This window comes from Dipteris shenzhenensis, chromosome 3 (assembly GCF_047967505.1).
Source record: "Dipteris shenzhenensis isolate YYH24624 ecotype China chromosome 3, Dip_SZ_1.0, whole genome shotgun sequence".
In the NCBI taxonomy this organism is placed as follows: domain Eukaryota; kingdom Viridiplantae; phylum Streptophyta; class Polypodiopsida; order Gleicheniales; family Dipteridaceae; genus Dipteris; species Dipteris shenzhenensis.
Genome location: NC_141598.1, coordinates 30,730,789 through 30,751,757, shown reverse-complemented (window position 1 = coordinate 30,751,757; position 20,969 = coordinate 30,730,789). Strand labels below are relative to the sequence as shown.

At 48.6% G+C, this 20,969-nt stretch overlaps 1 protein-coding gene across 1 annotated transcript in view; it reads right to left on the bottom strand.

Annotated features, from left to right (window-relative positions):
- Window positions 1-19,436, bottom strand: part of LOC147903648 (ubiquitin-conjugating enzyme E2 8-like) — a 64,260-nt gene extending 44,824 nt beyond the window's left edge. Inside the window, exons 1-2 of the mRNA XM_087400433.1 lie at window positions 19,223-19,436; window positions 18,838-18,965 (exon numbers count right to left, since the gene is read on the bottom strand). Coding sequence (XP_087256559.1) covers window positions 18,838-18,965; window positions 19,223-19,292 — 198 coding nt within the window. The 5' untranslated portion in view covers window positions 19,293-19,436. The remainder of the gene's footprint in view (window positions 1-18,837; window positions 18,966-19,222) is intronic.
- Window positions 19,437-20,969: the final 1,533 nt, after the last annotated feature.

The following is a 20,969-nucleotide window of genomic DNA, read 5'->3' as shown; positions in this document are numbered from 1 at the left end:
GGTTCTCCATACCCGATTGTTCTACTCCTAACACCTTCATAGGCTTTGGGGGTGAGCCTTGGTGTGTTAGGCTATGATGCTTAGTCAATGAGGACAGATCTAGATCACATAGTCTTGTGAGTTGGAGTGATCTCAAAACCCAATCCACAAGTATCTAGTTTCTGAGGCTTTCCGAGAGCTAAAAGATGGTTCCTGTTTGATAGAATTCCGAGTTGTCTCGAGCTAGATCTAAGCCATTTAAGTTCCGAGTCCTAGGCCCCTAGATTAATTAATTATTGTGTATGGGTAGAGTGGTATACAATAAAAAGTTAAATTATTAAAAGTTATTTCCTTTTTCTTGCTTTTCTAGGATTTAAGCTTTATTCTTTTTAGAGTCGAGCTTTTCTGCTTTTGACTTTTTCTCCAAGCTTTTCCTATTCTTGTAAAAGCTTTTTCTATTCAAATATATACCTAGATGACTCCAAGAACATTCCCAAACTCATCCAGGAACTATTCAACAAACCCTAGCTTTTGAGTTTGCTCTTTTCTCCCCTAGCTCTTCTATAAATTAAGGACCGGTCTTCTTCTCAGATTCATTCAAAGCTCCTCCCTAGCCTTGCACTTCAGCCTCTCTTGCTTACCATCGCCTATCTCTCAGCCTTCTCCTACTGCCCATCCATCCCTACCTCTCCTGCTTCTCTCATGTTGTCCATGTCTATCTCTCAACCTGCTCCTGCTACCCATCCATCACATATTTCACCCACTCCTCCTGTTGTTGCACATCACCTATTCCTCCCGCCTCTCTTGCTACCGTGTCGCACTATTTCCAGCCATCCTCTTGCTGATTTTTCATGCCCACTCTTGACCCTATTGCTACAAACTTGACCGCCCTATTTCAATCTCTCTAGTGCACATAAATCTTGATCAAACGAGCTACTCTATTTTGACCAATCGCTTCTTTATTTTCAGGTTTTGTTTTCTCTCTTTGGATGATTTCTCTCTCTAGATGCTTTCTCTCTCCAGACACCTTATCTCTAGACGTTTTTCCTCTAGAAGACGTTTTCTCTTTCTAGACACCTTCCTTTCTCTCTAAATATGTTTTTTCTTGAACAGACGTAGGATTCAAAATTTTAAGTATGGAAGCTCAAAATTGATTCATTTTTTGCTAGCCTCCCTCTCCCGTCGCTAGCCCCTCTCCACTCAGCCTCTCTGTCGCTAGCCTCCCCGCTCAGCCTATCCGTCGCTAGCCTCCCTCTCCCGTCGCTAGCCCCTCCCTCCGTCACTCTCCCTCATCACTCAGCCTCTCCACCTCCGTCGCTCAGCCTCTTTGCCTCAAGCCCCTGCTAACCGCTCAGCCTCTCCACCTCCGCTCCGCTCAACCTCCCTTCGCCCAGCCTACCTACCCACCCTGCTCTGCCCCTCCGTTGGCACTGCTCCTCCTGCTCCAGCTCCTCCCTCGGCGCTGCTGCAGCTACCCGCACCCTCCCTTCTCGCTCCTCGCTCCCGCTCAACCCCCCACTCCCCTCAGCCACCCCTCGCTCCCCTCAGCCCGCGCTCGCCCTCCGCCCCCTCCTTCCCTCCCTTCTCACTACCCCCCTTCTCGCTACCCGCACCCCCCTTCTCACTCCCCTCGCTCCTCCTGCTCCCGCTCCCGGCTGAACACTAACACTAAGATTTGCACCCGCATCCCAAGAGAATGGGGGACAAAGCCAAGACAGACGAAAATAACAACAACAACAAAAAGCAAACAACACAACTTAATTTGGAGGATGTAAACACACGTTACAACCGAAGTGGACTTGGCGTAAACAGCAAGGCAAAGGTAGGACCCGCCTCAGCTTCTTCAGCCTCTATCTCTACCTCAACCTCAACCTCAACTCCCACTACAGTGACAGTTTCGTTTTCAGCTCCAACCTCAGCTCCCTCTATCTCTATCTCTACTTCGACTTCAGTCCCCGCTTCAGGCCTAGCTCTAGTTCCAATCTCAGCTCCATCTACATCTACGATCAGTGACATACTCATGCCCATGGCGCCGGTTGTTGTTCCCTTTCCCTCTTCTCTTGTTACAGCTCTCGCACAGCTTATGACCCCTACTTCGGAGGTGTCATACACTGTGCCGCATTACGCTTCACTCTCCCCTCTCCCTCTCAGTCAGCCCACCCTCCCACACCCCATTGGGACTGCCTCATCCATTCCACTGTCATCTCCGTTCCTCACTCAGCCACCGTCCAGTTTTCGGACTCAGTCCCACTCTTTCATGCCACAGTCACCACAGTTTCAGCATGGACATGGGTGGACTGACACACCAGAGGCCTGTGAGACCCTACTCATGGAGATACATAGTTTCCGTGAGCGTGAGATGGAGCTGGCTCGCTTCGCACCGGAGCCAGGTCCGCTTCAACCAGGAGCAGAGCCACATCATATAGGAGCAGGCTAGGGCCATTCGGGAGCAGGCGGGTCTTATTCAGGGACTCAGACAGGATATCATGCAGCTCCGACAGGAGGTCACAGCCATACACACTACCCGAGGGAGTACCCCGGTGGTCGAGGCACAGATTGCGAGCATGCAATCTGCTATTGAGGAGACTTCCAGATGGGTTGACGTGGCCAAACGGGAACCCGCAAGGGTCACCGTTTTGGCTACCCTCATGGAGCAGCAGCAGAGAGCCAATAAGACTCTCAACATCAGAGTACGCGGGATCCCATGCACTGAGGCTACACCGATGGTAGATGCGACTGCGTTCGTGACCGCTACCCTGGGTGCGGCTGAGCACAAGATAGAGAGGGCATGGCGGGTGGGGAGAGATCCCAACCGAGAGCAACCCCAGATCATACGATTTCATGACACTCAGGCATGACTTTCAGCTCTACGACGCAGGTCAGTCCTTCGAGATCAACCAACGATCTCTATGGATGAGGACCTCACACCTCCACAAGTTGAGGAGAGGCGCTCTTTGCTGCAACAACGGGATCAGGCCCGAAAGGAGGGGAAGTGGACAGTGGTACGAGAGGGAGGACTTCTTGCAGGCCCCTGTAGGACACCTGCCCCCTCCCGATGTGGGGCTTCAACGCGAGGACAAGGGCCCGTCATGTACCACTTCTTGATTTCAGAGATGATTCCACTCTACTGGCAGATGTTGACCTTGAGGAGGCAGGTATGCTACGGGTTTCGGCTGACAGGCGAGGTCCTATTAGACCTAGGCAGAATACATGATCTCATTATCTATAATGGTCTTGACAGATGGCCCGCTTCAGGTGGTTTCATATGCTTTCCACATGGGGGGGGGCTCCAGTGTTGTTGATTACATCATGGGATCCCCTGTCTTCACATCTCGCATTACTGACTTCATTGTAGCACCTCTCCCCCTAGGGGCTGATCATACATACCTTTTCTTTCGCATCTCCACCTCCCTTCGCACAGCACCTTTCACCCCACTCAGTGCTTACTCCACCTACCACGATATACGCTTTGATTGGGATCACTCACCTTCTTACTCTGGCCGTCTGTACATACTTCTCGCTTATATTGACTTCATACCCCTTTTAAAGGATCGTGCTGCCCTTGTCACCCGCTCACTACACGAGGCTGCCATTCACACTTTTCCCCACACCACCCGCTCCACCCGCCCACCACCCCCTGGAACCGTACCCTGTAATAGTTGGTACGATGATGAGTGTAAGGCCTTATGCCGTCAACTCAGATTCGAAACCAAAAACAGTCTTCCAAGCGCACCAGATACGCTACGTGAATACCGTAGACCGGTACGGAGGAAGAAACTAGACTTCGTTCGTCGAAACGAGAAGGAGCTACTGAACATTTTGTTTAGTAACAACTCTAAGGACTTCTAGCGGAGATTTCTAGAAGGACGGTCCCCTCCGCCAGTCACTGACACCCAGATCTGGTTTGATTATGCACGCACACTTTATGACATCCCAAATCAGCTAGTCCCTAGCCTCTCACACATGCCTCGTCCCACATCCTGCACCCTCTTCACTAGAGGAGGGGTAAAGGATGTTGTAATGAAACTTCATAATGGTCGAGCAAAGGATCACGAGGGACTATGCACTGAGTTCATTGCATATGGGATTAACCTCCTAGCCCCGATCTTAGCAAAGCTTTTTAATGAAGCGGTTTCTTTGGGATTTCCACACACTTGGACCATTAGCACTATCTCACCCATCCACAAGGCAGGGGATCCCATGAGCCCGGAGAACTACAGGACCATTATGATTGGACATGTCATGTCCAAGATTTATGCATCAGTACTTGACTCCGACGTTAGCAGACTTGCAGAGTGTCGAGGACTCAGAGCAGCAGGAGAGGCCGGATTCCGACGTGATCATGGAACTATGGACCACATTCTGACGCTCAGATATATCATCGAGGAGGCGAGGTCAAGGAAGCAGAGGGTTTATTGTTGCTTTGTGGATTTTCGCAAGACATTTGACACGGTCCCGAGAGCCCATCTCATACGGCGCCTACAAGACTTGGGTTATGACCAGGAGATCATTTGGGCTGTCATGGCACTTTACGAGAGAGTTTCTGGCAGAGTTCGAACAGGATCCGGGTGGACAGACGAGATCATGAGTACCATCGGGGTCAAACAAGGGTGTCCTTTGTCGCCTACCTTGTTTGGCCTCTACATTGACGAGCTTGAGACAGTGATGCAGACACAGGGGGGTGTAGGTTACTCTCTTGCGGGCACGCTGATCCAGACTTTGCTCTATGCAGATGACGTGGCTCTCTTGTCTTCCTCAGCAGAGGGGCTTCAGAGACACTAGATGCACTACAGTCCTTTTGTGAGTCTCATGATTTGAAGGTCAACCTGGGTAAAACCAAGGTCATGATCTTCAATACATCTCGAGCCATCATGCGTCAGAACCAATTCACATTTGCGGGGTCATCTGTTGAGATAGTTTCATCATACACTTATCTTGGGGTTATCTTCTCCGGACCAAGCTTCACTATGAGACCCGCGATGCAGGCACGCTTGAGTAGAGGGTATGCCTCATTGGCCAAGCTAGAGAGGCAGTGCTTCCGCTCACACTTTCAAGATCCACGCACCAAGGGGTTGCTTTTTGACTCCTTGGCTCGCCCAGCAGGGATGTACGGCAGTCCTTGTTGGGGGGGCAGACTTGTCGAATACATAGTAGGCCCGTGTGGAGCGGCTACAAGTTCTCATGCTACATCTCGAGCCATCATGCGTCAGGGGCAGTTCACATTTGCGGGGTCATCTGTTGAGATAGTTTCATCATACACTTATCTTGGGGTTATCTTCTCTGGACCGAGCTTCACTATGAGACCCGCAATGCAAGCACGCTTGAGTAGAGGGTATGCCTCATTGGCCAAGCTAGAGAGGCAGTGCTTCCGCTCACACTTTCAGGATCCACGCACCAAGGGGTTGCTTTTTGACTCCTTGGCTCGCCCAGCGGGGATGTACGGCAGTCCTTGTTAGGGGCCAGACTTGTCGGATACAGAGTGGGCCCGTGTGGAGCGGCTACAAGTTCTCATGCTATCACGGATGATTCGTGGTAAGTCATCCATTTCTCACCAGATCATTCAGGCTGAGTTTGGGTCACACCCTTTACAGCTAGATGCTGCATTTCAGATCATTAAATATCTGTACTGAGTTAGGGAATATGGGGATTATACCTCGGGGCATAACAGGCTACCATGGATAGCTCTATCCTCTTCTATGGCGCTTGCAGCAGGAGGAGATCAGAGGTGCTGGTATGCATGTATAGAGAGATGGTTTGAGCGACTGGGGCTCCACATGGATAGACTACCTCCCTTCTAGTATAGCATGGATGCTCCGTTCTCTCCCCTCTTATTACACAAGGTCAACCAGGTTATCCATGAGGATCTACTACAACTACACACTTTTCAGACCTGGTTGGAACCGAGTGAACTCCCAGTGAAGCTTAGCTTCTACAGAAATCACTTCTTACATATCACAGCGGAGGGTTTCATTGACCCACCAGGATACACACAGATTCACCTACCCCACTCGATGAGGATCTCTCTTGGGCAGTTCCGAGTCTCTTCACACAGACTTCGCATCAAGAGCAACAGAGCAGAGCGACTACCCACGGAGCGACGCATATGCACACTATGTGACATACAGGAGGTTGAGATAGAGGAGCATTTCATCTTCAGGTGTCCTGTGTACTATGAGATCCGAGGACATTTCCACTGCCTCTTCAGAGATAGTTATGGGATTTTAGCCCATTTCCTCTCCTACCCAGACCAACAGTGTTTGGCAAGTTTCATTCATGAGGCACTTAGACACCGCGAGAGGATAATCTGAGCACGGAGACAGGAGCAGACTTCTTCCTCGATTGATCCCTCTCAGAGCTCTATCACGGAGTTCTTTCAACTAGATCACATGGACCCCAACGAGACGAGGCCTCGACATAACCATGACCCGGAGCCCGTGACCCGACAGCTCAGACAGAGGGTCGACACACAGAGCACACTTGGAGACATCCCCTCCTTGTTTAGAGTCGGAGCCCGACCGACGGGGGTCACAGTAGCCCTGGTTAAACGCAGAGCTACGACCAGGAGACGTGCCAGGACCGCACCTCTGAGTGGCCGACAGCACTCTATTGCCGACTTCATGCCTCCACTGCCTCATCCATCCTGATATCTTGCTGTTGCTGGGGATGATGATGATATTGATGATGATGCTGAGATTGATATATAGTCGACCATCGACATGACTATGTTGTACTTAGGACTTAGTACTGCCATTCTGCATTTTTTGCATTTTGCATTGGTATGGATGCTCGTTTAGTAGCTTCACTACCACAACTCGTTGTATCAGGATTTTCACAGTCTCATAGACCCATCGGTCTTCCGAAGACTTTAATAAACTTTCTTTCTTTCTTTCTCTAGAAGATATTTCCTCTCTCTAGATGTTTTCTCTTTCTAGATGCTTTCTCTCTAGCAGCACCTTCTCTCTTTAGCAGCTAACCTTTAGTTTATAAGGTGCGATTGATGGTTGAGCTATTTTCTTTTTCCATTGTTTCAAAATCATCTTTCACTTTTGATTGATCTTTAAGGTGTTTGATTTTATCTCTAAGCTGGTTTTTTTTATTTTTAGATAGATAGGGTTTTGCTTGTGTTGAAAAGATTGATATTTCCAGAGTCTAAGGTTTCTATACTAACCCTAATGGGTGGAATCTGAGTTTCCTGTGTTTAAGGGATAAGGAGGAGGACCAAGACCATTTCTGTGATTTTCTCCACCTGGTCACGGGCCAAGGGCTTCCAGTGGTTACTTTCTTGGATGATTCTCAATGATATGTACATCTCAGTCCCAATTTGAAAAGGAAGATCATTGTAATAGTCCTATATTTAGGTCTTGGGTCTAGAACTCTAGATTTCCTAGATGGGGTTTTGTCCAAAGAATTGTACTACCATTATAGTGAGGCTAAGAATCATTGAGTACATTAAAAAAACAACTGGGTTAACCCAGTTGCAGGGAGCAGCCTCATTCTCACCTAGTCAGGTGCCACTTGTCTCTACCTCTTTTATCTTCTATTGCTATGTGGATGTATTTGGTATGAATGCATTTAAAGTTGTGGTATTTTAATGTGGAATTTATTAAAGTTCTAAAATTCTAAGTTTATTAAGTTATTAGACTGGAAATCACGCTTCTGTGTAAGCACGACTCTGAGAAACTTGGCATTATGGCCACTCACAATCTCCTGTGACAACCCATGTAACTTGAAGACATTCTCCATAAATTGGCAACTAATCATGGAAGTTGAATACTAAGTTTTGGTAGGAATGAAATGTGCAGCCTTTGTGAGCCTATCAACCAAAAATACATGATGTTCCAGCCTCTAGGAGTCACAAGTAGACCCGTGATAAAGTCCATGGAGATATGTGTCTATTTACCAGGAGTAGACCAATTGGGCTAAGGTTTAATTCCCTGTTTTGCTGGCAAGGCTTACAGCACTGTACATAATTGTATACATCTTTCCAAAGGCCCTTCCGATAAAAACTCTGTTTCACTCTGTCATAGGTTTCCAATAGCCCTGCATGACCAACCATGGGGATGAATGCTGCTCCTGAAGCACCAGCAGCTTGTACACTGAGTTTTCAATGAGGTAAATCCAATCGTGGAACCAAATCAGCCCATTATTAGGCTTGTAAACTGGATGGTCAAGGCCGTTTGGTCCTGCAGGTCATGAAATAGGGTTGCAGCTACTACGTCTGAAAGGTATCCCTCTTAAATTCCATGTATCCAATCCTTGTAAACTTTTATAATGGAGGATAGAGTGCATGCCCACATCTTAGAGAGTGAATCAGCCACCACATTCTCCTTCCCCATCTTGTATTCAATGTCAAAAGCACTTGCTTGCCTTGGCAAAGAGTTGGTGGTTTCTCAAGACTTCAAGGACCTGCTTTGCATGCATTAGGTGCTCCTCTTTAGATTTGCTGTAAATGTGTATATCATCAAAGAAGACTAGGACAGATCTACAGAGATAGGGCTGTACGATCTTGTTCATGAGTGCTTGGAAAGTTGCTGGAGCATTAGTGAGGACAAATGCCATCACTTTGAATTGACATAAACCACGTTCAGTTCTGAAAGCAGTTTGTCTCATCACTTTGAATTGATATAAACCACTTTTGGTTCTAAAGGCAGTTTTCTGCTCATCCTTCTCCATCCTTATTTGGTGGTAGCTTGGCCTTAGATCAATCTTTGTAAAGTACTTGGCTACTCTCAGGTCATCAAGTAAATCATCCACTCTTGGGATAGGAAACCTGTTCTTCACAGTCATTTTATTCAGCCCCTATAATCAATGCACATCCTATAAGAGCCATCATTCTTCTTAACCAAGAGAACAGGGGAAGCAAAAGGAGACTGACTGTGTGCAGAAATCCCCATCCAAAAGCTCCTGGACTTGCTTGGCTACCTCCTCCCTTTCAGCCCTTGAAAGCCTATAAGGTGGTTATTTATTGGTTTTGACCCTGGCTCAAGGTCAATTGCATGATCCACATCTCTCTTGGGAGGTACGGGATGAGGAAGATCAGCAAAAACATCTGAAAACTGCTGCAGCAGCTCCTGCATATCCTTGTCTTCCATCCACAGTCCATTGCTGTCCTCTGTTTTAGCTAAGTGAACAGCATAAGTCCACAACCCCCTCCCTGGCTAGTTTTGTGGAAGTTATGACTATCAACTTAGGAGGTTTAAAGCCCATACATGTGACCTGTTTTCCAGCATGCAGAAACTTCATACACATCTTGTTCAAGACCATAGAGAACTCTCCTAGGGTCTTGAGCCATTCACAGCAACAAGTACATCACCAATAAAGGAATAGTCTTCAGAGAATTTAATTTGAGCGGCTTGGCAACATTGTTTGCTGATGGAGTGCTCAACGCTAGCCACTTCAACTGTAAGGCCAAGGTCCAATGTAGATGGGTTCAATCTCACTTCTTGGACAGATTTGATGTTGATGAAGTTGTGGTTGAGTTTGTTTCTTCTCTAGATATCCATGAATTTCGAGCAAGGGTTGCCAGCTTCACCCCTCAATGTATATATTACGTCACATAAAGGATTAGCTAAGGAGAGGAACTAAATCAAAAGACTGTTAGAAAATACAGTACACGGAGCGGAAGACTTATAGTAATGCCCAGGAGCTCACACAGTGTGCGGTGTGGGTGTGGAATCACAAAATTCTTTACTTATGTGCATTCAATAGATGTGCAGACTCATCAATAGACAATGAACCGGCCAGATAGAGAAACCACCAAAATATATATTTCCGTCCAAAACTATGGACACAATACAAGAGAGATAGATCCAGAGTCCCACCAATGGTGTGGTCCTCTGATCTTACCACAAGGTCCTTCTCCTATCAGCTGGCTATCTCTAGACTTGAGCCCGTGTGCTCCACCTCAAGCATAAGTAGACTTTCCGTCCAAAGATCTCAGCACCTTGCTGCCCTAGTAGACAGCCTAGGCTCAGCCCCAAGTGAGGTCAGTCTGCAGCAACTCTGGCCCTGCTTTGCCTCCTGGATGTAGGCCCAAAGATCAGACTTCTGCTGCTCCTGCTGCTCCTCTGTTTGCTGACTTGCTGGATGCTAAAATGAGACCAAGAGCCTCTCCTTATATAGGCCCTAAGGCCTGCTGAGAAAACCGACCAGGCAGCCTCATACTGGCCGACCAGTCTGCTGCTGGTCCAGCCCTTTAAGGGCTCACAATACTAGGCCTTTATGGCCCACACTTTTAGGGCTTTTGGCCCTCCAATTTAGGCAAGGGACAGCCCCTAGGTCAGCCCTATATAAGGCCTGGTTGGCTGCCTCAAAGCAGCCCAACCAGCCTCTCTCTTGGCCGACCCATGTGCTGGTCTGTCCCGCCTCTGCTGCGCCACTCTGATCTGCCCACTTGCAGGCCTGCTCCATCACTTGGATGCCCTGCCATCTGCACTATAGTTCGCGCCATCTGTTGCAGCCTTCTTCTCTTGTGAGGTGCTGTCCATGTGGCAGCCCCCTCTCTCTCTCTTCTCTGGGCATCTTCTGCCCTAGGTCTCCCTCCCCAACGCTCTCCTCATTTGGGGGCTTACAGATGGGGAGGTGACCTTTCCAACACCCCCTCTCACCGACACATCTCGGCCCAATGCCAACACGTCGATGACGATGCTCCAGTAACTCCTTGGAACTCTTTGATGTCGAAATCTTTTCCTGGCTTTTCATCCAGTGGCTCCTGCTCCACCAAATCTGGTTCCGCTTCCGAACACCATCTTGGTACAAAGGTCCATCTCTGGTAGCACCTCCTGGCACCACCTCCTTCAGTCACGTTCCCGCCTTCGAACTCGAGCAATCCAGCCATCACGATCTTCCAGTCGTCCCCCTCATAATGAGTGAACAACCTGGAGTCTTCCAAGCACCATGCTCTAAGGGTCTGTTTCAACCCGTCCTTCCTTTGGCAAGGTCTGCAACCAATGAATATTTCCAGATAACCTGGCCCATGAACTCTCGCTGAGTTCTCAAGCAGGTACTCTTCTGGCTTCAGTACTCTTTGTTCATCACCTTCTAGCAATCTGCGTCCGAGATTTGAAGAAGCACCAATACTTCCCCTTCTACCTTCGAAGAAGGCCAATTCCTTCCAATCTCGTATCACCTGAGACAAATGAAGAGCAGAGTCTCTCCACAGCATACTATAAAGACTCAAATGCAAAATATCAAGTACATACCAAACTGTTGTACTGCCTGAATGTTTGCCCTGAAAGCAAACTCTCATTGAGGCACCCACCAAGCGCCTGTGTAATCCTGTACTGTCCTCTTCTGAACTCCAGCATCCGTCTGACCATGAGACCCCAGGGCCTTCCATGGAATCCACCCTCGTGTTAGTGTCAACAGCCATGCACCTGGAAGGTACCAAGCGCTCCATGCTGTCCTTCACCTTCACAAAGGCATCTGACTCCTTGTCGACGCACATCTCTATGTCAGACATCCTCACTGTGATTTTTGGATCAATATATCTGACCTCGGTAACACTCGGTGATGTTACCAAGAACAACTCTCTGATTACCACATTTGCTTTGACCTCTCCCTCTGAATCTGAGTCAGACTCCTTTTTGTTTTTCTGATCTGCCTTTTTCTTTCTACAGTCCTCTGCAAAATGTCCTAGCGTATCACAATAGAAGCACTTCTTCTTCTGCTTCCTTTTAAAAGTCCCCTCGTCGTCAGAGTCATCTTTCTTGGATTTGCCACTGTTAGGCTTGCCCTTTCCTTTGCCAGCGGAATCCTTCGCCAGCATCGCCTTGTCGTCTTTGTCCTCATTGTAGAGCTTCTCCCGAGCTTCCTCCTGTAGCAGTAATGGACCCAACTCCTCAAACGTCAGAGGTTTGGTCCTCTGTCTTGCTGTCACAACCGTAACAAAGCTCTTGAAACTCCGAGGTAGTCTCCTCATTACCATCAAGGCCAAATGGCATGAGTCTGTCTTCTGACCAACTGCTGCCAGCTGATCCCTCACCACCTTGACCTTCGTCAAGTGGCTATGTACCGTATCTCCTCCTTCCATATCAAGATTGTAGAGTTGATGCTGAAGAAGCAAAATCCGGGAGGTGTTGTCCATCTCGTACAAATCTTTCAATGTGGCCCACACCTCTACTGACGTCTTGGCCAGCTGGATATGTGAAAGAATGGAGTCCACCGTAGTCCCTATGATTATTGCCAGGGCATGGGCATCTCTGTCTTCCCAAGCTTCAAGCTCCTCTCTGTCTACTGCCATGACTATGTCCCCTTTCCTGTCCACCATGTCCTCCGGCTTCGACTCCACTCCCGTGGTCAGCTTCCACAACTTCCGAGCCACTAAATGACTCCGGATCTTCACTTTCCAGATCGGGTAATTAGTCCCGTCCACTTTCCCAGACTCTCCAAGGTTAGGGAAAGTGAAAGAGAGAAAACTTGGGGAGGAGGAAGGGAAAGCAGGGACTGAAGAGGCTGTAGAGGTTGACATCTCTGCTGTTTATACCACACAGCAAAGTCAACCAAACTCAATTTCAGTCGTGGAAGTCGATTCCCAAGAGCTTCTGAATCAGGGTCGTCCTTCAGCAAGGTCCCTGCCTTCAAGCTCCCACACCTGTGAGCCTCCTACTTGGGCTCTGATACCATGTTAGAAAATACCCAACAAAGGGTACATGCAGCGGAAGACTTATAGTAATGCCCAGGAGCTCACACAGTGTGCGGTGTGGGTGTGGAATCACAAAATTCTTTACTTATATGCATTCAATAGATGTGCAGACTCATCAATAGACAATGAACCGGCCAGATAGAGAAACCACCAAAATATATATTTCCGTCCAAAACTATGGACACAATACAAGAGAGATAGATCCAGAGTCCCACCAATGGTGTGGTCCTCTGATCTTACCACAAGGTCCTTCTCCTATCAGCTGGCTATCTCTAGACTCGAGCCCGCATGCTCCACCTCGAGCGCAAGTAGACTTTCCGTCCAAAGATCTCAGCACCTTGCTGCCCTAGTAGACAGCCTAGGCTCAGCCCCAAGTGAGCTCAGTCTGCAGCAACTCTGGCCCTGCTTTGCCTCTTGGATGTAGGCCCAAAGATCAGGCTTCTGCTGCTCCTGCTGCTCCTCTGTTTGCTGACTTGCTGGATGCTAAAATGAGACCAAGAGCCTCTCCTTATATAGGCCCTAAGGCCTGCTGAGAAAACCGACCAGGCAGCCTCATACTGGCCGACCAGTCTGCTGCTGGTCCAGCCCTTTAAGGGCTCACAATACTAGGCCTTTATGGCCCACACTTTTAGGGCATTTGGCCCTCCAATTTAGGCAAGGGACAGCCCCTAGGTCAGCCCTATATAAGGCCTGGTTGGCTGCCTCAAAGCAGCCCAACCAGCCTCTCTCCTGGCCGACCCATGTGCTGGTCTGTCCCGCCTCTGCTGCGCCACTCTGATCTGCCCACTTGCAGGCCTGCTCCATCACTTGGATGCCCCGCCATCTGCACTATAGTTCGCGCCATCTGTTGCAGCCTTCTTCTCTTGTGAGGTGCTGCCCATGTGGCAGCCCCCTCTCTCTCTCTTCTCTGGGCATCTTCTGCCCTAGGTCTCCCTCCCCCACGCTCTCCTCATTTGGGGGCTTACAGATGGGAAGGTGACCTTTCCAACAAAGACAGCTATCAAAACTACAATAAGCCATGATATTGACAAATGAACATGATGAAAAAGCTGCTCTAAACTAAATGCTTTAAGGGGTCTTCCTAAATCCAACTTGTGTCTCCCTTTGGCAAGAGGCGGGGGAGTGGGACCCCCTTACTCGACGCATCCAATGCATGGCTGCCATGTGGCAGCTATCCTACAGTGGTATCAAAGCACGGCGGCCTGCGGACTATGCTGTGAACACGTGGCATCTGCACGACGTTTCATGGTCTCTGATGTGACAGCGGCAACTGCCTACGAAAGCTGCTGTGCGCGATTCTCTGGCTGCGGCTGCACACGTGGGAAGTGATGACTCATGTGTTCTGTCTATGGTTTGATGACTGACATGGGAATTGATGGCCTGCGTCGGTGAGCTGTGCAGTTGTTGATTGGCGGCCTGGGCCCTTAGTGGGCAACTGCATAATTAGCTGTTCGGGCCCTGAGTGGGTGTGCAGCATACGTTGACTGGCAGTTCGATATTTGTGGGGTTAGGCCCATGGGGGGTTGTTGGAAATAAGAGCCTTGGTGTGTGGTCCTAACCCCCCTCATGGTGGCACCTTGGATATGTGAATATTAAAAGGGGTGTTGAGGCCCCTTGATGCGCAGGTGATGTTGAGAATCAGCATCTCCAGGAGTGGCCAGCCGACCAGCCCCCATGCAGCAAGGGGGCCAGAGGGGGTAGGTTGGCCGACCAGCTGGTCGGCCCAGTTGGCCTGACCGACCAGGCTGGTCGGTCCAGCCAAACTGGCCGACTCCCCCCCTCGCCTGCCCTATAAAAGGGCCTCCTTCCCTTCACTTCCTCCATCACTTCTTGCAGCTCCTCAAGGCTCCAGCATACAGCCTGCTCCTGACCATCCCCTCAGAGCCCCCTCTCACCTGCTCAGTTGGCTGCCCACACTCCCGCAGCAGATCTTGCCTCTTCAGGGCTCTTGCCTCCCCGCTCCAGGCCTCTACAGTTCCCTTGTTCCAAGGTTCCTGCCTCTTCACCCAGGCTCCTTCAGCCTCCTCTTCTCTAGGTTCTTGCCTCCTCAGTTCAGGCTCCTCTAGCCTCTTCACTCCAGGCCCTTGCCTCTTCGTTTCAGGCTTCACCTGCCTCCGTGCTCTCAGGCTTCAGCTTTCTTGTGTCCCACCCTTTTTCTCTGCTTCAGTTCAGCCTCTCCTGCAGCTCCTGTTTTCTTATCTTATTCAAGATATCTTGTATTTCAGTTGCTGCCCTGGTTTAAGGGCTGATTTACAGCAGATCAGTGGTGATACATTTTGTTATCTCTAGTGTTCTCTGTGTGGCTCTATAATTTCAGTTTGTTTGCATCTTCCGCTGCCATTTTAATATGGTATCAGAGCACCAGGTTACTCTCTGATATGGGAACTTCTATATTGATGAAGTTGAAGAAGTTTGTCCTCGTCAGCAACTCTCCTTCCCACTGACTACAAAGCTCTCTTCTCCCCTCCCTAAATATTTTTTTTTTGCTGCCTATCGGCAGCCCTGTTCTAGACCTTGATCTTTTCACCAGCCCCGTTCTCTTCAGCCCCTTGTTGCTGTCCATTCCCTGGTTTCAGTTATGGCTGATGAAACAAAGGATTCTACTCCGGATCTTCGCGTATCCCCTATGTCCAGTTTCTTTCAAGAGTCTGACAAGCCTGTACGTATTCCCACTCTTCCTACATTTCCAGATGCTCGGCAGTTAGATGGGACCAATTATTCTCTTTGGAAAATTCAGATGGCGTCTGTATTGGAATCTTATGATCTTGTTGAGTTTGTTGATCCCGGGATCCCTCGTCCGTCACCTGAGGAGGAGCCACATGCTTCTCTTATCTGGGATAAATTGAATGCTCGTGTACGCTCGTTCATCTTTCTCAATTGTCAACCAGGGGTTCTCAATCATATCAAGCATCTTACTTCTGCACGTGCTATTTGGGAATTTCTTGATGGCATGTATCTTCGCGTCACTCCCATGAAACGTATTTCCTTGGAAGTTCAGCTTCGTCGCCTCGATCCAACTACTTCTCCTTCCATACGGGACCACATCAACAAAATGCAGAGCATGCATCAGGACATCCTCCATGCAGGCAAGGCTATCTCCTCCGAAGATATGGCTATTACTCTCTTATCTCATGTTATTACTGACAGTCGATATGCAGCATTCTATTCTTCTCTTATTACCTCTGGCCGCCTCAGCACCATCACTTGGGAGGAACTTGTCCCCATGATGATGGATCAGGAGGAACAATTCACTAAAACCTCTGATGGTTCTTCTGAGGCTCTTGTGGCCCATCGTCCCAAATCACGCTCCAAGAATGCCCCGTCCTCTGCCAATAACTCATCTCCTTCAGATCCCTCCAGTGACCATCCTGCTCCCAAAGGTAATTGCAATCACTGTGGCACTCCTGGCCATTATTGGCGCAATTGTCCCTACCGCAAACACAAACGAGCTGACGCACCTCTGGCCGTTGCGACTGATGCTTCCCTTACCCCTACTCCTGCATTTGTTCACCTTGAGCTCTTGAATTCGGTCCCCCTTCCTGCAGCAGAGTCATTGGCTCTCCATAGCTCCGATGCTCGTGAATGGATTGTTGATAGTGGGGCCTCTCGGCATATGACCCCCTCCTCCTCACTGCTCCAGGATCTCACTCCTCATTCTGGTCGTGTCTGCATCAGCGATAAGCACTCTATTCCTGTTCATTCAGAGGGCTCTCTTGATATTATTCCTGATGGCAAAGGGGGTAAACACTCTTCTCGTGTTCTTTATGTTCCGTCTCTCGGCTTTCATCTCCTTTCGGTTCATCAGATTTGTCAAAACGATATGAAAGTTGAGTTTGAAGCAGCCTCTGTCACCATCCGCGATCGTGCCACCGGACAGCCGGTTTGGACTGGCCATTCTACTAATGGTATCTACAAGCTTGTTGCCCTTCCCTCACTTACAGGAACCTCTCTTGGCGACCTTTGGCATTATCAGTTTGGTCATTTACACATTGATGCTCTTCATCGTGCTTTCCGTGATCAGCTTGTCCTCGGCCTCCCTAACGTCGGCACTCGCCAAGGTCTCTGTCCCTCTTGCATATTGGGCAAACAACATCGCGAGCCGTTCGCTCATCATAACGTGGAATATTGGGGAGAAATCCCATATGCAAGAGTGTAATGAAGTTTCCTTGGTATAAATGAGGTAAATGGGTAGATCCTCCTTCAATCCCGCCGGCCTTTTGCTGAGGGCTGAAGGAGGCTTGCGTGGCTAGGAGCAGGGGAGTGGAGCCCCTTGTACTAGGTGCATCCAATGCGTGGCTGCCATGTGGCAGCTATCCTACACCTTTATTGTGGGTTTGCCTGCCCAGGAGAGGCAGAGGGGGTTCACCACAGTTGCCAGCACGTACACGGACCTGCTCGGAGCTGTTCGCCAGCGTATCCGGGTCTTGGCCATACGACGTGGAGTAGACAGGAGGGTGCAGGGATCTGCAGCGCCTCTTCAGGGCCTGTTTGGAGGCACTACCAGCCTGCTTGGGGCTTCCACTAGGCCACACGTGTGCACCTAGGTGGCACCTTGTTTGGCGATCCACCTGGTCGGTTTTCTCCAGACCAGGGTCGGCCCCTTGGCGGCAACCTACACCTCCTATTGGGGCAGGGAGTGACCCTATAAATAGGGCCCCCCCCCCCTCCCACTTAAGGCATCTCAACAGTGAGCAGTTCCCCAGTTCAGTAGAGGTTTTCTCCAGCAGTAGAAGAGTTTTCCCTGAAATCCTTGTCCAACTCTCTCTTGGTTTCTCTTGTTTTCAGTTGTGCTCTGTGAGTGTTTGCTGTCTTCTCTCCATGGTTGCTTAGCACCGCTGCACTTCTCACATGGTATCAGAGCCAAAGGTTGGCTAAGAAGACATGGGCTGTGGAGAGGACCTGGAACCAGCAAGCTACAAAGGCTTTTTGGGAGCTGTTCGAAGTGGAGGTTGAGAAGGTACGGGCTGTCTTTTGGTGCCACATGGCATCAATTTAAAAGACTAGGGTACGAGGTACAAAGTATAAAGCTAGCTAAAAGGATACTAAAGTGCCTCTTTTGTTACAATTACTCACAGAGGCAGGGGTTGTGAGGACGCGAGTTCAAGTCAGAGACATGTGGGCAAGCATGTCTATATGTATGTGTGTGTATCAAAGGCATTTTATATATCAACACGTACATGCATATAAAGTATGGGTATCACAACATAAATTTCTTGTAGGTACAGGCACGTATGTAAAAAGTAAACTTTCGGTGGTGCTTCATGACCCCTATGCTTAGCCAATCATGCACCCAAGGGCACCCTAGCAAAGGTGTCGATGCAAATGCCCTAGGATGATCTCTCCTTGTCTTTCATTTCAATGAGCTGTTGATAAATTTTACTACTACGCAAATAAGCATAGTACAAGGAGTGGCACAAGGGCTTTTGTACCTCTAATCCATTTCTTGCACCAACAATAGGACCAATTAAGTACATTCACACATATTTACACAGCTTAGAAGGAGCTATCCCAAGTATGCATGCATACACTTGCATATGTACATATGTGAAACATCTCTCACCTCCCCAAATCATCTAAACAAACAAAAAATTATAGCTTCAAACCATGTGGATAGTGCCCCCAAATACTTAGAAACAAGTGACTCTATTCCAAACAAAAGCGAGCACCCATCCAAAAGTGGAGGTTAGGAATTTCCAAAAAAACTACAAATAATCACAAAACTTCGCCTCAAGTCGATCCTAAAGCACTGTCTCTAGGAGAGCCAGTGCTAATAAAAAGGTCTTGCTACTGTGAAACACTAGCGATCGAGGCAAGTATGTATTGTCTTACAAACGCAGGCTCTTTCACATGTGCACCCTACTCAGTCCGCAGGCTTCGGGCTGTGACCCATGCAGTAATGGCTTCTTGATCAGACAAACGTGAGTTTCCTCGCAATCAAAAAAGATCAACCATATTGAGTAGTCTGTACTTCCGATAACCACAAGCGTGAGCAACGCGTTGCTCACAAAAGTGTGAGACAAGGGGACGTCGTAGCTGACGATGTGGTCAAGTACACTACGTCTCTCTCTCTCTCTCTCTCTCTCTCTCTCTCATATACAATATACAAGAAGTGGAGCAGCTGATTTTCAACGATAAAAAACACGTTTTCCCGATCAGTATAAACTGCCACGAAATAAATATTTATTAGAAGCGAAAAGGTCGGGGATACTCCATACCTTAGGAGGTTTAAACGGATAATCTGGAGGAAAATGAATTGTCACCAAGAACACGCCCCCCGCATACGGACTATCCGTAGGGCCCATGATTGTCGCCTGCCAGTGAAACATATCCTCGGCCACCGGACCTGAAACGTACGCAAAACAATTCACGTGATGAAAAATCCGAGGAAGCGCTCATGGATACCGCTTAATCCGTTCAACATGAGACGCCGTAAGGTAGCCATTGCACTATGAAACAGTTAAAACCACATCCGACCGCGAGCCGGCAGAGGAATACGTCGTACCACACGTAGAGGAGAAAGATAACTTCAAGGAAAATCGGAAAACGTAAGGAGACACTCCATGGCAAATCAAGAGACAACAGAGGTTAGAGAGTATTTACCAGCGCTGCAGGAAGTGGGAGGATCTTTCTGCAAATCCTTGAGCTCCTTGAGGATGCGTTTGGAGGCCATGGAAAGGCACAGCGTAGGGCAAGAGGCAGAAAGAAGGGTAGGGGAGCAAGATGAGGACCAGGAAGAAAGGGGCAATGGGATAACACAAAAGAACGAGATGAGCTTTCAAGTTAGGCTATAAGGGCTGAAATCACATCAAACTTCAAAGTGCAAGTTGGCCTTTTAGCCCACCAACTCCATACTGGCCCTCTTCAACTCTCTCGTTGAGTCCACCTTGACTTGGCCCAACGCCGGCAATGGCTGACTTGGCCCAACGCTGGCCGTGGCCTTAGCACATGGCCACATGCACCGCAGTTTGGAGGGAAACCGGATCTACCGTGCTTGAAATCTTGGCCACATGAAAATGAGAAAGAACCTCGCTACTAAAAACGGTGGTTTTTAGATGTTGAACGGAGATGCAAACTTGCATGCCCACCTTAATAACTAGCCTTGAACTGACACCCAGCTGAGCGACCGAGGTATGGATGGTGCCAACCCCCCCCTCCCCCCACCATTGGACCTATATTCTCTAGGAATGGGAGTTTTGGCACGCTCAAGACAGTACTTTGCATACACTAGTGTGCCCCTGCCCAGGCAGACCCACATCCGTTTCATAGTGCAGGTGGCCAAGCCTTCAAATTTTGTTGATAGATGCAAACAATTGGCAACTATTTTTTTCGCCATACTTGGAGGTTTGGCAGTCTTCATGTGGCCCTGCTCTTAGAGCAGCTCCCCAAGTGCTAGGGAGACTACTAGATGGGCAACTACCATAGCGGGACAAATTGTGTGCCTACGTGTCAAACTGCCAACCATTGATGGAATCTACTCCCTGTTGCACCGCTTTGCAACACGCTAAGCTAGTGGCACCTAGCTTCATCCAAACTTCAACAAAGACACCTTGAGGCTGTAAAGGAGGCAGTTTCAAACATAATGCCCAATCCAACAGGTTCAACCAGTCGAGTAGTCGAATGCTGGGTAGGAATTAGGAATTCCTAGGCAGCTATGCCAGCATTCCACCACCAAGAAACTACAACTCTCAGCATTTTCCAGCCATGGGCCTATGAAAATGTTCTGCTAGTGAGGCTTCCCCAGCGCCACTAGCTGGTGTGGGGAGTTGCTCTTAGGAAGTTTACACACTGGGCTTATGCCCGAGCTTGGGTTGGCAATGGTGGCCACTCTATCAAGTTTGCACAGTGGACATGTTTACCACGTTAGCTCAACTTGGTGGGCACCCTCAATGCTTCAGAGGGACTCGGTACACACATCTTTATCTACTTCTTCTCATCAAGAGCCAACTTCAACAACCTTATTATCGTTATCTACCACATCTTACGCAAATACCTCAAGCTTCGACATTGAGGCTCATACCTACATTCAATGCCTTGTGGGATTTCCCTTCACCGTATACATCCACCCAAGGATGGTTCACGTCAATGTCATTACCTATAGTATAAGATTGGTTACTTATTTTTAAGGCCACTTTTTGTCATGTTTCTTTTTTCCTCATTCTTTGCTCAATCTTAGTTTTAGCTTTAGCTTCCTCTTGTTTTCTTCTTTTGAATCTTCTTTCTGTTTTCCTCATTCTTTGCTTGAATTTTCACTTCCATTACTTATTTTCTTTTATTGAATCTACCACCACCTTGTACAAGTTAACACACGTCTAGGCAGAGGAAAGGAGAAAGAGATAGGGAAGGAGTA